This window comes from Hyaena hyaena, unplaced genomic scaffold, assembly GCF_003009895.1.
Source record: "Hyaena hyaena isolate Hyena2069 unplaced genomic scaffold, ASM300989v1 scaffold_402, whole genome shotgun sequence".
NCBI classification, from domain to species: domain Eukaryota; kingdom Metazoa; phylum Chordata; class Mammalia; order Carnivora; family Hyaenidae; genus Hyaena; species Hyaena hyaena.
Window position 1 is genome coordinate 1,507,369 of NW_024081034.1, and position 20,068 is coordinate 1,527,436.

At 48.1% G+C, this 20,068-nt stretch overlaps 1 protein-coding gene across 1 annotated transcript in view; it reads right to left on the reverse strand.

The window, feature by feature from the left end:
* Window positions 1–10,018: 10,018 nt before the first annotated feature.
* Window positions 10,019–20,068, reverse strand: part of MAOA (monoamine oxidase A) — a 70,872-nt gene continuing 60,822 nt past the window's right edge. Inside the window, exons 11-15 of the mRNA XM_039251915.1 lie at window positions 16,497–16,554; window positions 15,262–15,359; window positions 13,038–13,149; window positions 12,761–12,823; window positions 10,019–12,568 (exon numbers count right to left, since the gene is read on the reverse strand). Of these exons, the coding sequence (XP_039107846.1) occupies window positions 12,422–12,568; window positions 12,761–12,823; window positions 13,038–13,149; window positions 15,262–15,359; window positions 16,497–16,554 (478 nt within the window). The 3' untranslated portion in view covers window positions 10,019–12,421. The remainder of the gene's footprint in view (window positions 12,569–12,760; window positions 12,824–13,037; window positions 13,150–15,261; window positions 15,360–16,496; window positions 16,555–20,068) is intronic.

The following is a 20,068-nucleotide window of genomic DNA, read 5'->3' on the forward strand; positions in this document are numbered from 1 at the left end:
CCGTGCTGACAGTGCAGAGCCTGCTTGGGATTCTGTCTCCCTCTCTCTCTGCCCCTCCCCTGCTTCTGTTCTCTCTCCCTCTCTTTCAAAAATAAATAAATAAACATTAAAAAAAAAAAACCCAAATGAGTAGCTTTAACTCCTGAAAGAACCACAGCAATTGGCGTACTCAGAAAGCCTACAGTGATCATCCGTTATTTCACTCCAATTATCCATTATGAGCTACATTATTACAGCTTTTCAATGACTGTAATAAACTGATGTTAAAAGGTGAGTAGTTACTTTTGTAAACCTCCTGAAAGCATTTGTTATATATTTCTCGTGTTCAGATACCTGGGGAAACAGTCTGCTATTGTTTTTTATGTATCTGCTTATTGTTTGCTCCTTCCCAAAAGATTTGAGGCAACATCCAGCAGTACGTGTCAATGCAAAGTTACTAAATCAAAGCAAAATCAAGACAGGGGCCCTCAAAAAGGATGGCGGCTGAGCAGGAAGTGAAGGAGGAGAAGGTGAACAAGCAGCTGGACATATGGAAGAGCCACTGCTGTCACAGTGGGGAATCCGAGGGATGGCACCCTGGCGAGGACACATAGACCAAGGCCTAAAGTGTCCCTATTTTTTAAAAAGTGTTTATTCACTTTTGAGAGAGAAAGCGTGAGTGGGGGAGGGGCAGAGGGAGGGAAGGGACAGAGGACCCGAAGCGGGCTCAGCCCCGACAGCAGCGAGCCCAATGTGGGGCTCGAACTCACGAGAACCGCCGAGATCGTCACCTGAGCTGAAGTCTGATGCTCAACTGACTGGGCCGCCCGGGCGCCCCTCTGTTTTATTTTGTCACCCTGTCTGAAAGATTACAGTCAGAAAGCCTCTTGGATAGGGGTCTCTCAAAATGCACATTCAGCTCACCAAGTAGATTCCTGGCACGTCATACCCTGTTGTGAATAAGCTTCACCAGATCGCGGTCAGCCCAGGGATAAAATGTGCTCCAAAGACGGACTTCTGAGCAAGGTGCAGGGAGACCCATGATCTCCCCCTCCCCCTTCACTTTCTGGGCTCCTCCTTGGCCTCTCCCCTTCAATGTCAGCCTTTCCTCATGCCTGTCCTTGGCCTTCTCTTGGTTTGCTTCCGGTGGGCGACCTCCTCCTTTTCCAAGATCCTACTCGCGGAAAAGGGGCCCCCCTGTGGGCCATGCCTGCCAGGGGTCAGGAAGGGGGATGCTAAAAGAAAATGTACAGGGCTTGACCTCAGAAAGCTGTGTTCCCCGTTTGAAAGAGCTCCGTGAAAAAGCGGGTGGGTGAGCTGGGATAAAGATGGGTGGCGGCGAAGGCTCTGGTGAGTTCTAGTGGCCTCTTGGCCACCCAGCAGACCGGGACCTGAGAACCCCCCCTTGGGGCTCGTACTTGTGAGCAATGCTATTTCCTCTTTGTTGGGCAGCCTCTCCTATTGTCAGCCTGGAGGATGTCTACCTGCAGCTCCAGAATGCCGTTCTCCAGGAAGCCAAGGGCAGGAGGGTGGGCTGGACCAGTGACGCTGTACCCCCGGCCCAATCCATCGGGACTTGCAATCCCAGAGTACCCCTGGCTTGGTAGGGTGACCCGGATGGGTGAGCAGGGAGAGCAGCAGGATCCCAGGTGGGGTGGCAGGTGAGCCGGTCAAGGTCTCAGGGGAGACTCGGGCAGGTGGGACCGAGGCCCAGCCCTCAGCTGGGGGCCAGGGCAGCAAGTGGGAAGCTCCAGCTATATCCCTGCCTCATAGGACAATTACAGTGCCCAGTGCACACCACGGGCCTAACACCGGGGCCAGACCCCATCCTCCGACGACGACAGATCTGCCTTAGGAAACAGGACTGAGGCTCTGTGCCCTATAACCATCAGCGGCCCCCTGGGAATTCTGCGAGAGGCCCAGTCTCTGTTCTTGGTACGTGGGGCCCTCTGGCCTGAGCTTGAAAGGGTGCCCCACCCTGGGTTCAGATTGCCTATTGCTACGCTGTCCACTCCCCCTAGACACCCCGGAGACCCAGACCGAGAGTGGAAGGCTAGTTGCATGGAAAGCCCACCTTTCCCTCTGGACATTCCCCGACCACCAGGGCCGATGCCCTTTGCTCGCCCCGGCCACGCCGCCATGTTGCCTCTGCTCTGAGAGATGTGATTGTACCAGATATGGGCTCCCTTCTGTCTCAAAGGGACTGGCCACGAAGACTCGGTTTTCCTGCATGTGAATCCATGAATGATGGTCATCTGCAGAGTGCTTGAAAGCACACACGTCATGCTAAAGGACCCTCATATTGTCCCAGTACTGTCTTCTTGCTCTACCTAACCAGAAATGTCACCCTGGACAGATTCATGCGTGTCACGGGGAATGGAGGTGCAGGGGGATGGAGGAGAAGGTTGGCCTCACTTGGAGAAGCGGGGGGGGGGGGGGCACCCTCTCCGAGTGGGGCCAGTGTCAGTCCCAGCCCTTGAAGTGAGAGGGGGTGAGACTGGATTTGCTCCTTTCTGGGCTTGTTAGTTTTAATTTGTTAGTTTTGCATTTCAGCCAGATACCCGGCTTCCCCCTCAAGGCTGGGCATGTCATAAATGATCGAGCAAAATAAATAATGAATAAATGCTTCTTTTTGAGATTCCAATTTAAATCCAAGGAGCCCTGGTGAGATCTGAGGACGGTTCCTGTCAATTATTTCTTCCAGACTGACCTCCGGTTACTAATTGGCTCATTTAAATTCCTTCTTTTGAGGGCATGTCGCAATGGAAGTAAAATAATTAAAGAGCAGCACACTTGAATTTGTGGCTGGATACGTTTGAAGCTATGTCATTACCATTGTGATGCCAGGCACCATATGGAATTGTGGTCCAGGGAAATGACAGTGGGTTTTAATTTTTCTCCTGCAAGTGCCGTTTCTTAGGAAAACAGGAATATTAATAATGATTCCCTATCCTTGCTTGCTCATAATCTCTAGGTGAACAAAAAATACTGGCTTAACTAAGTGCACTTCATAAATGACCCAGGAAAACAACAATGATTGCATTTGTGTGGCGTATTGGGTAAATGGCAAAGGTCACTCCGTGCCTGGAAGTGAGAAGTTTGGGCGTTCCGGCCACTCAAGACCCAATCCCTCTGCTCAGAGGGCTAATGGCCCCCAGATCTCTGCACACATATACCCCATTTGGGGGGGGGAGGAGCTATCATTTGGAGAGATATTAGACATCATTTAAACAAATGTGTGATTTCAAAGCTTCAGGGAATGAATGAGGAAATGATATATCTTTAGCAACCCAAAGGATTCAGCCAGGAGAGGGAGAGAGAGAATCTCCATGTTCAGCACGGAGGCTGATGTGGAGTCCGATGTGGGCAGGGCTCGATGTCACACCCATGAGGTCATGACCTGAGACGAAATCAAGAGTCAGATGCTCAACCGACCGAGCCACCCAGGCACCACCCTTAAAGACAATTCTTAAAATACATCAAAGTGTACATGTGGCTGTCATAAGCATTCTCCATTCTGTGTTAAATCCAAGAACTGAAGCCGGCATGTTTCCCGTCCCTGAGCTGGACACTGCGAGACCCAGTCAAAATAACTTGGCTACTCGTCCCAGGAAATACTTGTTCCTGGAATGCAACACTTTGAATGGACAAAAATATATTATCTACCAAGACTAAGAGCTTCTTCATCAAGACTCGCTTCCAAGACCCCAACCTCACGCCGCCTATAAACCTTGCCAATCCTAACCAGTTTTCAGCCTTAAGCATCACCCAGCCCAAGCTGAAAACCCTAGAACTCTATAAACCCTGCCCTAATTTCTCCACTTTTAGACACTACCAACACTGCCAACATGGTGTTCTCCCTTACTGCAGTGAGCCCGATAAACTTAGCGCTGCCTGATCGACGTCTTTTCTCATCTTTGGGGCGGTCAACGGTTGATGGGTGCCTGACAGGACACTTTTGCTTTGAGGCTCTGCTAGCTAAAGGGAAGACTGAGAAGGTTTCTCTAAAAGCACAGCATTCAGTCATGGGCAGAGTCTGAAAGAACTGGGTCAGAGAATAGATATTTACTTGGATTAGAGAATAAAAATTTCTGTTCCCTCGTTTACTGAAGGTACAAACCTGGAGTCTAGTTTTGTGCTTACGTAAGACAATACGATTGCTTCTCATGGTCACAGATTCTAGTCTTTCTGTATCTAGATGAAAGAACCGCAACCAAGAAATGTTTATATTCAGATGTGCGTGGAGGGGCGGGGGGGGCGTTAGCGGAAGCAGGAGAGAGCCGGTATGTTTTTAACTCATTAAAAGGTCTACTTGCTGCTCCAAATTCAGGCACCTGAAATAGCAGGAATTTGAGGACAGACCAATGAAGGCGTTTAATTCTTGGTTTTCAAGAGCATTCAGGCCCACGTGGTGGGTTGAATGATGACCCTGACAAAGACGTTCATATCCTAGCCCCAGACCTATGACTGTATTACCTTACATGGTAAAAGGGACTTTGTGGATATAATTAAGGATTGTAAACTAGGAGATTACCCTGGATTATTCGGGTGGGCCCAATTATTAACACAAGTACCCTCCTAAGAGGGATATCCTCAGGAGGGTCAAAGTTGAGGGAGAGGTGGTGTGTCCGTGGTAACAAGAAATTGGAGTGATACGGCCGCCAGCCGAGCATGCTGTCGACACCTTGATTTTAACCCCGTAAAACTCATTTCAAACTTTTGGCCTCCACAACTAGAAGGCAGTGAGTTTGTGTCGGTTTACGCCATGGAGTTTGTGGTCATTTGCGAGAGGACGGATAGGAAAGTAATCCAGCCCATAGAATTAAAACAGCCAACATGGCAGAGGCGCCTGGGTGGCTCAGTCGGTTAAGCGTCCCACTTCAGCTCAGGTCATGATCTCGGGGTCCATGAGTTCGAGCCCCGCGTTGCGCTGACAGCTCGGAGCCTGGAGCCTGCTTGGGTTTCTGTATCTCCCTCTCTTCCTCTCTCCCCCCTCCCCTACTCGTGCTCTGTCTCTCTCTCTCTCTCAAAAATAAATAAGCATTAGAAAATTTTTTAAAAATGGCTGATATGGCAAAGGTGGCTTGACGGTTTGTCAGAGAAGCTGATCTGCCTTTACTTCCTCTAGCTTGTCCCCGCAGACTCCACCTCCCCGTGATCTTGACTTTAGAACACACATTCCGGCCTGCTCTGCACAGTCTAAATACAAAGCCCATCTACCACTGGCAGCCTCTTTGGGCCCATGGAGGGGCCCCACATCTGTGCCTCCCACGCTTACTTACGGGTTAGGGCTGGTACAATGGCCCCCGGTGGTCAGCTGAAGACACATCATGGGCAGGAAGACCTCCTTCCCTTAATATAAATCTAATTCACTGCGAGACCTACTGAATGTATATCCAGTCCGGGGTGCACAGTTTACCAGCTGAAATGTGGTGTTTCCGGGACAGAACTGCTGAGATCCTTCTGTCTGGTTCCAGGGAGATCCCATTTAGCGAACTTACAGGACTTTTAGACACCTTTCAGGATGCCAGGCACGGAGTCCTAAATGTTCTGAATATACATAGCCCAGAATAATGTAGGCCGTTGGGGGACCTCTAAGGGGGCTCCCGGTACAGTATAGTATCTAAAAGAAACAAAATTTAGACTCCCAAAGTGTAAAGGGCCGTGGATACTGTACCACGACTCGCAGCTTTCTGGGTTCCTGGCTCGACAAGGCAGCTTTTGAAAACCCCTTCTCCCCACCTCCCAGCGCCTCTCTCCTGCTTTGTCCAGATTAGCTCCCTGCCCCTTCTAAGGTAAAAGCAATTCTTTCCACCTCTCCTGGCTCCCGCCAATTTTCCTCGCCCAGTATCGTATGGACACAACAGAAACTGAGCAAGCAAACGCTTCTAACAAAAAAATACCCTTCTTGGGGGATTTTGGCAGAGGAAGGGCTGTGGGCGTATTACACATGAAATGGTTTTGATCCATGTAGCAACTGGAAAGTCAGAGAGCACGGACAAATGCGCTTGGGGGAAATTTGGGGTGAAGGCGACATCTGGTTTTCCCAAGAACGAAAGTCATGAATACTTTTGGCTTGCCCTTGAAACAGCAGTGTTTGGCCAGAAGATGGCACTCTTTTAAAACAAATTTGGCTCTCCCTTTGCACAGGGGGCTTGGAAGATCACCTAGTTGATAATGATCTTGGGGTGCAGAGAAGGGCTGGGTATACAACAGTAACAGACTTAAGGTGAACAATGGCCAATGGAGAGAATGGGACTTAACATTCAGCACTTCTTGACGATGCTTGTTGTGACTTTCTTTCCCGTGGAGCTGTGCTGTCTGCTAAGGACTGAGTGGTGGTGTCCCCACGAAAATTCCTATATTGAAATTCAAACCCCAAAGTTGACCGTATTAGGAGGCAGGGCCTTTGGGACGTGTGTAGGTCATGAGGGTAGAGTCCTCACGCATGGGATTCGTGCTCTTAGAAAAGAGCTGGGGCAATTTCTCTCACCCCTCTCGCCATACGATGGACACACTAAAAAGGCATCATCTAGGAACCAGAGAGTGGGCACCCACCAGTCACCGAATCTGCTGGGGCCTTGATCTCGGACTTCTAGCCTCCAGAACTGTGAGAAATAAATTTCTGCCAAATGGGAGCCACCCAGTTTATGGCATTTTGCTGAAACGGCCCGAACAGACTAAGACACCATCTTATTATTCGCTACTTCCTTTCTCTGTCCTATGCAGTATTCTCATGGATTCACTACATGATGACACTTCTAGGACATGAGGTTATGAGGACATAACCTGAGGACTTCCCTTTAAATCCCATGTCCTCACAGAGCACTTCCCTTGCGTTCATATATTGCGTGCTTCTCTGTCACAGCAGTGACCAGAGCACATGGTGAATGTATTCCTTGGTGTCTACACTAGACTTTGTGCTCCATGAGGTGGGCTCTGTCTGTCTCGGTCACTGCTGAATCCCAGCACGGTGCCTGCGAGCACATAGTAGGTGCTCAGTGAGTATGTGTTGAACGATTGTCTTTTCCTCCAATGTCTCAGCCAACCTCTTCAGGGTAAGCGACATACTTTGCATTTTTACCACCACCTTGGTATCAAGTGGACAGTAGTTTCGTAGCTTTTTGTTAATGTTTATTTAAGGGGAGAGAGCGAGCGCACAAGCAGGGGAGGAGCAGAGAGAGGGAGACACAGAATCCGAAGCAGGCTCCAGGCTCTGAACTGTCAGCACAGAGCCCGACATGGGGCTCCAACTCACGAACTGTGAGATCATGACCTGAGCTGAAGTCGAACACTTAACAGACTGACCCACCCGGTAGTTTCATAGTTTTAAAAAATCCATTCTATATCGACGTCCTGTTTACTAGAATTACATCGTGGTCGGAACAGACTGAGCGCTGACAGTAAGATATGGTTTTCCCAATAAAGTTGGGCACTGTTCTTGTCAATCATGACTTTGACATGACAGGAGATCAGCATTGCCTGGGGTGGGCTGGAAGAAAGGCAAGTTCTTGAGGGGGATTTCTGGTCTAATAGGAATTGGGGGGGGGGCTCTTTTCCCCCCTCGTCTTTTTGCCCTTCCAAACCAGGCCTGTCGTACGTGTGCTAAATAGTTTCACAAAATGGTTGCTAGTCTTGGTGCCACTTCTCAGAAAGCCAAAGCCACCGTAAAAGAATTTGATGGGGCGGCTGGGTGGCTCAGTCCGTTAAGCATCCGACTTTGGCTCAGGTCATGATCTCGCAGTTTTTGAGTTCAAGCCCCGCATCGGGCTCTGTGCTGACAGCTCAGAGCCCGGAGCCTGATTTAGATTCTCTCTCCCCCTCTCTCTGCCTCTCCCATGTTCATGCTGTGTTTCTCAATAATAAATACACATTAAAAAAAATTTTTTTTTTTTTAAAGAAATTGTCATTTAGGGACGCCTGGGTGGCTCAGTCATTTAAGTGTCTGACTCTTGATTTTGGCCCAGGTCATGATCTCACGGTTTGTGAGATCGAGCCCCACATCAGGCTCTGGGCTGGCAGAGCAGAGCCTACTTGGGATTCTCTCTCTCCTTCTCTCTCTGCTCCTCTCCCCTGCTCAAGCGCGGTCTCTCAAAATAAACATTTTTTTTTTAAAAAAGAAGAATTTGTGATTTAAGTGATGTAAAACCAAGCCTCGTGTTTTTATCTATCAGAAACTTACAGAACAATTTTGACATGTGGGCAAAGCCTTCAAATGTTTTCATTGGTTAGAGATCTTTTAAAGGAATTTGAGTATAAATACCAGGTCAGCCACAATCCCCGCTACTCTCTAATGCTTCCTCTCTGCTGTTTACTGTTCATGTTTAGCTGCCTGACTCCTGAAAACACCGGATTCGGGGCTCTTGCTTAGAAATGCACATCTCCCCCGCGTTGCTCAGTTAGTAACCTGTGGAAGAGGCTTCTTCATCGAGACAGAGGCCGAATCATTTCCAGAGTTTCTTCCACTTCTGAGTTCTTTCTTGCACGTCAATAGCACAGAAGCACAACCTTCTACAAGCAGTTTCCTTAGCTAATAGGGATAGGCTCACAGAGATAGCCCCGTTCTATCTGTAAAACCAAAGCTCACATCCACGTCTTTTCCGTGACAAAGGGCAACTGTATGTTCCTGCGGAGTCAAGGACAAGTCAAGTGCCCTTCCCTGGATCGCCCAGCTACTGGGAATACGGGCTGATCTCAGGTCACTGCAATCCCTCAATGGGAGTCGTCCTCGGACGTACCATGCCCAACCCAAAGGGACACCCCCTCCCAGGAAGCAGCTCATGAAGGGACAGTGGCCAGATCCCTTGTCTCAATGTGGATCAACTCTGAAGGGTCTTCCCAACTCCCTCCTAGAGTCTGCTGAGGCCTCGGCTACAACTGTTTTCTAGGTCAACTCCTGCCCACTCCTGCCTTGCTCACCCTCTGAGCTATACTTCCCAAGAGCTGTCCCCGGGAAAGTTCTGCCCAGACTCTGCATCTCAGTTTTGTTTCCCGGGAACCCAACCTAAGACAACGAATGAACCAAGACACAGAAAGGCTGAGGGTCGCCTGGAGAGGGGCTCAGTCGGTTAAGTGTTCCAATCTTGATTTCAGCTCAGGTCATGATCTCGTGGTTCGTGTCTTCAAGCCCCACGTCGGGCTCCGTGCTGGTAGTGCGGAGCCTGCTTGGGATTCTCTCTCCTTCTGCCAGTCCCCTGCTCACATTCTCGCTTTCTCTTCCCCCGCCTCAAGGGGAAAAAAAAAAAAAAGATACAGAAATGCTGAGTGACTTGCCCTGCAATACCAACACAGGCCAAACTAGACAGAGTGCTAAGCAAAATAAGTCAGAGAAAAGACACATATCATATGATTTCACTTATAGGTGGGATTTAAGAAACCCAACAGATGAACACAGGGGAAGGAAGGAAAAATAAGATAAAAACAGAGAGGGAGGCAAACAGTAAGAGACTCTGAAATACAGAGAACAAGCTGAGGATTGCTGGAGGGGAGGTGGGTGAGGGGATGGGCCAAATGGGGGATGGGCATTAAGGAGGGTGCTCTTCGGGATGAGCTCTGGGTGTCATACGTAAGAGACGAATCACTGGATTCTACTCCTGAAGCCCAGACTACACAGTATGTTAACCAACTTGAATTTAAATACTTTTTTAAAAAAGGATGCAAAATTTTAAAAAATAGGCAGAGTGCTGGCAACAAACGTATGCGTCACAGAACACTGACACGAAAAAGAACCCTTAGAAGGCGTCAAGTACAGCCCACCCTTTTCTGGATGGAGACCAAAGCAGGGAACTACGGTGATTTGCTCAAGGTATCCTAAGCTAACTGAGAAAGTTTCCATCAGACTCCACACTGGCTGTGGCCCCCTGAGGAACACAGTGTTCTAGCATTCAATCAGCTCCCTGGAACCCGGGATAAAACAGGAGAGTTACATGGAAGTCTGAGAATTTGGGAGCCAATACCAACAAGGCCTCATGGTGACCTCCCGCTCTAAGAAGCCAGTTAGCCTTGGGAGCACTGACTAAAAAGAGCAGCCAGGTCCGAATCAGGGAGGGGAATGCACTTTATTAACAAACAAAACAGTACCACACAGGCAAAGTCACATTTCAATGGCAAAACACACGCGTATGTGTACTCGCACATGTAGCACTGGGGCACGTTTCGGACAGAACACGAGGCACCAAGTCCACGATCAAAGTAAACATAGTTTCACAATCCTTCCGGAGTTTTCCTTCAGTGTGGTTTAAGTCCTTCTTCAACAGCTGTGACAAAAAGGTTAACTTTTCACGTCTACTTCTCGACCTTACTATGGAGGGAGGCCAACTCAGCCTTCAGAGCTAGGAAGCAAATGCCAGAGGCCCTACGAGCTCTTGAAACTGCCTTTCATTTCTCGGGGTTGGAAGAAAGACCTACCTATGGGACCCTGGCAGTGGACAAACAGAATGGTGGGTGTCCTCAGCTCTGATTTCCTACCTACGTACACCTAGACTAGTATTCATTTTTAAGCTCAAGCTGCAGTTTCACAGGGCTGATTCTCATTAGGAGAAATAAATTGATTCTCTAAAAAGTTTGAGAAGAGGGTACATCACAGACTCAGGAGTCCTACATTAAAGACTTGGCTATGCTAACCACCCCTTCATAACTCAAACAGTTGCCAGTTAAGAGGTTTAAATCAGCATTTCCTCAAAAGGTGTGTCAGAACCGAGTTAATCAGTAAGTGAACGGAAACAACTGAAATAGATCGGGGATGTGATTTCTCTAAGCAGTTTGATATACTATGCGGCAACTCCTTCTGGACTGGAGTATATCCAAGACATTACCCAAACTGCTATGTTAGCTAAAACGCTTTTCAATTACAAAGTAAAGAGTGGCAGAAAAATTTTGCTCTTTGCTCTTAGGACAGGCAAAATTGGAGTACTTTAAGCCCTCATTATCAGGGTCCAGTGACTTGCGAGCTTATAAGGTTAATTATGTAGTAAACTTGGGTTGATTTTTCTCTGGGAATCTTTACTTCCCATTCAACAGAAGATAAGAGATTAGGTTAAGAGGTAGTAGGAGATAATAAGGGTATGAAATAAAATCCTAAATCTGGGAGAAGGTAGAAAGAGCATTAGACTTACCAGCTATAAATCAATCATGCGACATTCAGCAGAGGGGTGAACACAGGTTATCACTCTCTGAGGAAAGTATAAAATAAGCGAGGCACCTAACGATTGACCGGATTAATTAAAAAAAGGTGAATCTGAATCTTGCTTGTTGAATAATGTATGGAAGTATGCCCATCAAAATTTTTATTTAAGCTTTTCGGTACATTAAAGAGTCAACTTCAGCTATCTAGAAACTTCCTCTAAAATGCCTTGTTCATCAATGATGTGGGATAAGGCGTTAACTGCGTATCCACCTGGGTACCCAAGTCCACTGAATCTCGTCCACTGCCTTATTTGATCACATTGGTGCTGATTTTTTTCCGGATGCTTATATTTTAAAAAGGAGCCTTTTATGGCCGAAACCTTCTGGAAGGGGCTTAGAAAAAAATCTGAGGTTTTAAAACGGGAGAAGCCAGAAAGAGGTGGGCACAATTCTGGGCCCACATTACTCCTAAAATAGAGAACTGACTCTTCATATGAAAATCCATCGATGTCATGTCTGTCATAAACTTAATAACTAAAGCCACTGAGGATAGACTATTAAGCCCCAATTTCCTTGCCGTACTTGACAGTCTCAACAGATAGCAATTGGAAATGTATCGTGTGTATTTCCGCTCCTACTTGAGAGAGATCAGCATGCTAATATTTACTCAATGGTAACCACGTTAAGTTAACTGAACATTAGGCTAGATGTCTAGAAACCTCACAGGAAATTAGAAGCGGTCAGGAGATCCCTGAGGCACAGCCTGCTAGATGTCCCCCGCTAACGGTCTATCTCTGCTATTTCCATTTACTACCCGGTGGGTGAACCAACCGCTCACCCACCCCCAGGAAGCTGCGAGCGTCTGGGCGCACAGCTCGCCATTTCCTAAGGACTAAAAACGACAGTCACAGGCTGGGCCTTTGCTTATGCAACCGCTCCAGGCAGAGACAGAGAGCGAAATGCGTCCTGCGTGCAATCATCAGGCATTCTGTGTTAAAGAGGAGGAAAACCCGACACAGAAATGGTTTCTGATCAGCTCTTCCATTACAATGTCTGGAAACTAAGGAATCGATCACATGGTTTTTACTCTACCAATCGAACACAAATCAGTCTACACAGGCAAATCTCACAGTGCAATTTGATCTTATTGAAATTAACGAGGTGGTTCTCCGGGTTGGTTTTGACTCGGACACCGAATGAGACTAAATGGGGGGAGTAAATCCAGTGCGTGGCACGACAGTCGGACTACATGGCCTTTGCCAACAGCTTGCTTTTCACAGTGCTGGGGAAGAGGAGCAAAAAGCACGTGGCTGGAACTTCACGGACGGGACAGGAGCCTGAGTTTGTACACCACGATCCACAGGGCAGTTACTGAGGTGGTGAATCCGATGATCTTCAGCAGGCCTCCCACCGAGGGAAGGTTCCTCTCCCAAAAGGTGTGGGTGATCGCCACCGCTGGAACATCCTGTGTGAACGAGCAGAGATCATTAGCAGACAGCTGGCGCTCGCGTGGACGAGGCCGGGCAGAACGTACGGGCCCAGTCAACGCGTGGGCGTGCCCCAGAGCGGCATCGGCGGCGACACTACGAGCCAGACGACGAAAGTCAAAGCTTTATACGCAATGACTGGTCAGCGGAGGTGAAGCTGCTCCACTCACCTTCGATTCGGGCTCCTCAACTCTGATGTCCTTCTTTGCCACCTTCCCCAGAGCATTCAAGACCTGAAAGACAGTGGCCGTGATATTATGGAGTGAGATTCTGCAGGTCCAACCGACTGGAGGCCCCGCTGGCCACAGGTGAGCCCTGCGAGTGGCGTGGGCCGCAAAGAAGTGGATGCACAAATGCACCAGGGTCAAGACCCAGGAGGGCCAGGTGCCGAGTCCACCACGGACGGCCCTCAGGAGGGAGAGTGGGGCGGCTCGCTCTCCCCCTTACCTCTCGAGCTGCCCGTTCTCCGGCCTCCACGGCCCCTTCCATGTAGCCGCTCCAGTGTGTGGCTGTCTCCGTGCCAGCAAAGTAAATCTTGCCGACGGGCTGGCGAATCACCCTTCCAGGGAACAGAGGTCGCACACCGTTACTTGGGAAGGGCACCGAGGGTAAATGAGCCCACCATTTACTGCGCCCAACACAGGCCAATCCCGACCGATTCCAAGACTCCCATGCGGCCCAGCCGAAGGTGAAAGGCTCCCCGCCTGCTGCCTGGGCCTGCGTCCAAGGAGCTGAACCTTCAAGCCGGGGACAATCAGGCTGCCAGGTCGTCAGTCACTGGAGGGGACGGTGGCCTTTTCCTAGCCAGCCGGGATCAGAATACAGAACGCACGTGAAATCCACCATCGGATTTCTTGGCTGTGGGCGTCCCTGTTTGTGGTCCATTCTGGTCCCTACACCGTTTTTTCCAAAGGGGGGGGGGCATTCATCACAAGAAGGTATCGGGCAGCAGACCCCAGCCTACACTCCCAGGGTGTCAGGAGGAACCGCAGTGGCGAGTAGGTTGACAGGGGCATTAACTGGATGTCTAGCAAAGGCGGGACCCGAGGGATTCTAGGTCTGTCTCAAAATAACCACGTCTGTACGGTAGGCTTCTGTGAATTTCTCTGGAGGCTGGCTGAGGACAGGGAAGTGGGCCTTCTCTCACAAAGAGCTCTTGACAAACGGGAGCCGGGGTGGCTCCCTAGGCTGACCGTCTGACCTCGGCTCAGGTCGTGATTGCGCGGTTAATGGGTTCGAGCCCTGCCTCAGGCTTGGTGCTGTCAGAGTTCAACCCACTTCAGATCCTCTGTACCCCTGTCTGCCACTCCCCTGCTCATTTTCTCTCTCTCTCAAAATAAACTTAAAAAAAAAATAAAAGAAAAGAAAGAAAGAATAATCTCATGTAAGGAAAGGGTTAACAAGTCCTTGTTTCTCCGTGGACACATGTGGCCTTGAGTTAACTTTCTAGCTCTGTCCCTCTGGGAACCCGATGAAGGTATAATGCCCAGGGACGTTACCAGGCGACACTGCTTCTGCAAACATGCCTCCCCCACCCCGACACACGCTGTAACTGCATCTGGGCCTGGAACAGTTGTCATGAATTGCAAATACCCAGTAGGAAGCTGTCACCTTGGGCTTCCCAGGGTGCCGGGGCCTCTTGTTTGTAACAGGGCATGCCTCCTGCAGGGACCCTGGCCGGACACCATGCGTATGAGGCTGTTACAAGAGACGATGGCTCCTATGGGACAGGAGGCTTCTAAGCTAAGGTGGACTCCCCTGACTCTGTGCCGAGATCACCTCCTCACACAGCGAGGACGTCTCCCCATGAAGACAAATGGCTGCAGCCAGGCGTGTTTAGTTAACGTCCTTCTGCATAGAAGGCTACCCAGAAGCCTGGGGTAGTTGTGTGAAACTAAACGTCTGACCGAGCTCAAGAAGGTCCCTTGGGTAAACGTCCAACTTCGGCTCAGGTCATGATCTCAAGGTCTGTGAGTTCGAGCCCCACGCCGGGCTCTGTGCTGACAGCTCAGAGCCTGGAGCCTGCTTCGGAGTCTGTATCTCCCTCTCTGTCTGTCCCTCCCCCGCTCGTGCTCCGTCTCTCTCTCAAAAATAAAAAACCATAAAAAAATAAAAAAGAAGACAAAGAAGAAGAAGGAGGAGGCCACTGGGAGGACAGTGTGGCTCGAAGAGGTCCCACAGGGAGCACTGACACCTGAAATCCTCACCTGTGCTCTGCTCTCCTTCGATGTGCTGACAGCTACTGATCTATGTACCAACATCCCTATTTTCCTACGGACGTCCAGAAATATACCCACTAGCTACCCGGGGCATTCAAAATCAAACTGCTGACTACTACTATTTCTAACTTCCCATCGAGCTTTGCTTATGAGTTTCTTAAGTTTGGTGCATGTCTTTTACATATATATTTTTTTGAGGGAGGGTGCATGTCTTTTTTTTTTATTTTGAAAGAGAGAGAGCAAACAACCACGGGATGTGCAGAGAGCGGAAGAGAGAGAGAGAATCCCAGGCAGGCTCCGCGCCATCGGCAAAGAGCCCAACTCAGGACCTGAACTCACGAACCACGAGATTATGACTTGAGCTGAAACCAAGAGCCGACGCTTAACCGCTGAGCCCCCCAGGCGCCCCATGTGCGTGTCTTATATTAATCGGTACAGTGGGCGGGTAGTACCTTCCGTATTGAGTCATGATCCCAGGGGGGAAGTAGGCGGTGTAACAGCCCCCGGAGTACTGTTCCTCACACCAGTTCTTCTCTTCGTAGTGCACGGGCTGCAGTTCAGTGGGGAGAAAATTCCAGAGGGAAGATGAAGCTGAAATGCTACCAGTCAACAAGGAAGTCTCTCATGTATCTCACTTGAACAAAAAGTGTATGTTTAAAAAAAGGGGGCCCTGTGTTGCGATTTTGTTTACAGGGAAACATGACAGGACTAAGCAGATGGCCTTCTGTGAGGTACCAAGTGACAGAACATGGATATGCCGAATTTCTCAACCTTTTGGTGAGGAGGGGCCGTGGAGTATTCCAGTATCTGGCAGAGAGAGCAGTGCCACAAAGACTCTTAAGTCTTTAGAATAAGCCTACAGGAAACCCTGTCAGTGGTCGGGTTCTGGAAAGGTCTGCTCAAATCTCTGGATTCTCTAAGTAACAGACCTGACTTGCCCATCTACCAGGGCTGAAAGAAAAGGGCGGACGGGAGAAGGCAGAAGATCAGCACAACGTCTAAGAAAGGCTTTCTTCTGAACCACTTCTCTGAGCTGGAAGAGAGAATGATGGGAATCCTGTCGAAAGGTGGACCCCTGAAGGTGAAAAGCGGTTTCCAAGAGACACGAGGGAACCTTCTCTGAGTTCTTCCCTGACACATTCTGCAAGTCTATTATTTGAACAGTTCAGAGATAATCCGCTGAAAGAGCCCCCGGCGATCTAACAGGATCCTCAGACAGAATCCCTAAATGAGCTGCGAATTGAGTCTCCAGATGGAAAAATCAATTAGGATGACTTTGACCCGAGAGAGTCCAGATTCAGCGCATCTGGTCAAGTACGCGCGCGTGCGCCCCCACCAACACACGATGCCGTATTTGGGATTTTACTTCAAAGCACTCAGCTGACAGACGGGAGGACAGGCCGTCCGTCCTGGGAACGGATATCGCCCACACCCACCTCTGACTGCAACCGGCCACCAGTTTTCCCGGGAACCCTGCAACAGCCCAAGAACTACTGCAAGAGAAATTGCCTGCATCTGCCGGCAGCCTTTATTGGCTTTTTTTGTGGCGGGAGTGAATCCTCAGTAAGTGTATATCCCTTTTATAAGACTCTTCGTCAGACTGTCGGGAAACCGGAATTGGCTTTGCTTTACCACTTAGAGCAAACGGAACAGAACCTTCTAGGGATTAGAGTGGAGGGTTTCTTACGTGTAAAGCTTCCTGCGATCCTAGCACTTTGGCGTACAGCTCACAGATTTTCCTCTTCCTACAAAAAAGAATTAAGAAACTGTTCAGGAAATAATAGCTAAGGTGCGTGGAGTAGACACAGGGCGTTCCGGGGATCCTGGCAATGAACCAGATTTATTAAAGAAAAAGAAAACTGATGGTAACTAAATAAAATGAAGAGTTCGATGGATCTCTGCACTCAAATTACCCCACTATCCCTCAAGATAGTCATTTTATTGGAAGACTCAACAGAATTTTTCCTTTCACATTTTCACTTATTTTTTTTTATTTTATTTTTTTAGTGTTTTATTTATTTCTGGGAAAGAGAGAGACCGCATGAGCAGGGGAGGATCAGAGAGAGAGGGAGACACAGAATCTGAAGTAGGCTCCAGGCTCTGAGCCAGCTGTCAGCACAGAGCCCGACACGGGGCTCGAACCCACAAACCGGGAGATCATGACCTGTGCGGAAGTCGGATGCTTAACCGACTGAGCCACCCAGGCGCCCTTCACATTTTCACTTCTTTTACCATCCCATATCGTATCTACTCAGGATTCAAATGGGAAAACAAAGATTAGATTCAGCACCGCCAGTGTAGGAACTGATGTCGATTGACTTCCGGAATATGTAGACTTCTAGAATAATCCCGTTTAGAATTCTCTAATACACATGACAGTGTCTTTTAACTGTCTTCTATTTATGCTGTAAAGATCTATGAACATCTAAAGCGCCCTTAATCTTTTAAATATAACAAAAAATATTCTACACCATGAGAGGCCTAAGATCATTCTAGTCTAGTAATCGGTCACTCGGCAGAATGCTCTGTGGACACAGGACTTCCAAGGGCATCTGGGGTGGCAGGCTGTGCCTCATGATGTTAGCTCAGTCATTGGCTACCCTCATAATTCATTACGGGAATGACCATCAGGTCTTCAAAATCAGTAGCATAACTCATCTAAGCACTTCCCGAAACAAGATACTTTCAAACTCACAACGACTCTTGGTGACGTTAAAACGTTCTTGGGGCACCTGGGTGGCTCAGTCAGTCGAGCATCTGACGTCGGCTCGGGTCATGGTCTCGCGGTTCCTGAGTTCGAGCCCCACGTCGGGCTCTGTGCTGACAGCTTGGAGCCTGGAGCCTGCTTCCGATTCTGTGTCTCCCTCTCTCTCTGCCCCGGCAACCTCCCTCCCTCCCTCCCTCCCTCAAAAATAAACATTAACAAGTATTTTTTTAAGTTCTAATTTACTGAAATTATCCCTTTTAGAAAGAAACGGTTCAATTTCAGGATTTGTTTGAACAGCCTCACACTGATCCAGTTACACACTCTGGTATTTACCCTCCTTAGTCTTTATATAGTGTAAACACTGAAAGTACTCCAAAATATTTGTTATACGCTAATGAGCAACTGAAAAAAAAATGCTTGCTAAAAAAGGTGGCAAAGGGCTTAACTCAAATCTGAAAGGCGAGCACTAAAAGCTGAAGAGGCAAATGGCCAAAAACGAGAGGAGGGGAAAGGAAGGACGGGAAGGTTCTATTTATTAGCAGTGAAAGAAACAGAGGTTTTTAAAAATGACAATTTTATGTTGCCAATACCATTAGAAAACATTATTTAATGTTTATTTATTTTGAAAGAGAGACAGAGTGTGAGCTCCAGCGGCTGGAAAAGAGAGAGAGGGAGAATTCCAAACAGGCTCCGAGATGTCAGCACGGAGCCCCATGCGAGGCTCAATCCCATGAACTGTGAACTCATGACCTCAGCCAAAGTTGGACGCTTAACCAACTGAGCCACCCAAGTGCCCCTAGAAAGTATTTTTAAAAAATTTTTTATGTTTATTTGTTATTGAGACAGAAACAGAGCATGAATGGGGGAGGGGCAGAGAGAGAGGGAGACCCAGAATCCGAAGTAGGCTCCAGGCTCTGAGCTGTTAGCACAGAGCCGGATGTGGGGCTCGAACCCACAAACCGTGAGATCATGACCTGAACCGAAGTCGGATGCTTAACCGACTGAGCCACCCAGGCGCCCCTAGAAAACACTTTTAAACCATGTCCAAATCTCTCTCTCTTATAAATGTACCCGAATGCTCACATTTCCACCATTGCTAGAACTTCCAGAGCTTTGATTTCATGGATCGATAGTATTAAGTCGGGAGAAGGAAGTGAAAGCATAAACAGTGCTTACTGCCACCATTTTTTTCCATAGAAGGTTTTAAGGGAGAGACAAATGCGATGGCTGAGGTGATGTCCTACTCTGGGAAGAGATAACTAGTTCTTACCCACTTCACAAGAGCATTAGGAATGGAAATTCCAATATTTGCAAGTCCATCAGAAAACAAAAGTATGGACAAGCCTTATTCTGAAGGTTGAATGATGCTTAGCTTATTTGGGGGACATGTGATAATAGTCTTTGTTAAAACAGAGTGAAATCTTGAGGCGCCTGAGGGGCGCTGACAGTGTGAAGCCGGTTTAGGATTCTCTCTCTCTCCCTCTCTCTCCTAAATTCCAGTCAACCTACGTTGCAGTTGATTTTTCATTCATGGACAATAAGCCACTTATAATAGAAACAGAAGTCCTTATTTACTGTATTTTAGAGTATTAGATGAGTCAAAGATAAGTTCAGACAAATACATCAGGAAATTATCTTCTCTATACCTTCCTCCCATTAAATTTAAAATTTTAGGGGGGGGTGCCTAGGTGGCTTAGTCGGTTGAGTAGCTCACGCTTGATTTCAGCTCAGGTCATGAGCTCATGGTCATAGGAATGAGCCCCAAGTTGGGTTCTGCGCCGAGTGTAGAGTCTGCTTGGAATTCTCTCTCCCTTCCCCGTCTGCCTCTCCTCTGCTCTCTTTTTCTCTCAAAATAAAGAAATACTTAAAAAAAATTTTTAATGTTCGTTGAATTTTGAGAGAGAGAGAGCGAGCGAGCGAGCATGATCAGAAGAAGGGCAGAAGAGAGAGGGAGACACAGAATCCGAAGCAGGCTCCAGGCTCCAAGCTGTCAGCACAGAGCCCGATGCGGGGCTCGAACCCACGAACTGTGAGATCATGACCTGAGCCAAAGTAGGCCACTTAACTGACTAAGCCACCCAGACGCCCCAATAAATAAATACTTAAATAAATACTTTTAAAGAAATTTCTGACTAAAATAATTTTTTTTTAATCTAAACATTTTTGGAAAAGTTACGTTAAGTCAAAACTGTTAGAGCAATGCACTGATTAGTTGGGCTCTAAAAATAAGAGAACATATTTTATATTATTAATTTTTTTTTAATTTTTTTAATTTTATTTATTTTTGAGAGTGAGTCAGAGAGAGACAAGAGTGTGAGCAGGGTGGAGGCAGACACGGAATCTGAAACAGGCTCCAGGCTCTGAGTTGTCAGCACAGAGCCTGACGCGGGGCTTGAACCCACAAACCGTGAGATCATGACCTGAGCCGAAGTCGGATGCTTTACTGACTGAGCCACCCAGGCACCCCAAAAGAACATATTTCAAATGATGGCCAATAGAGGTCACCGTGCAAATCTCTTGTAGTTGTGTTTACTCATTGGTTTCTAAATCTG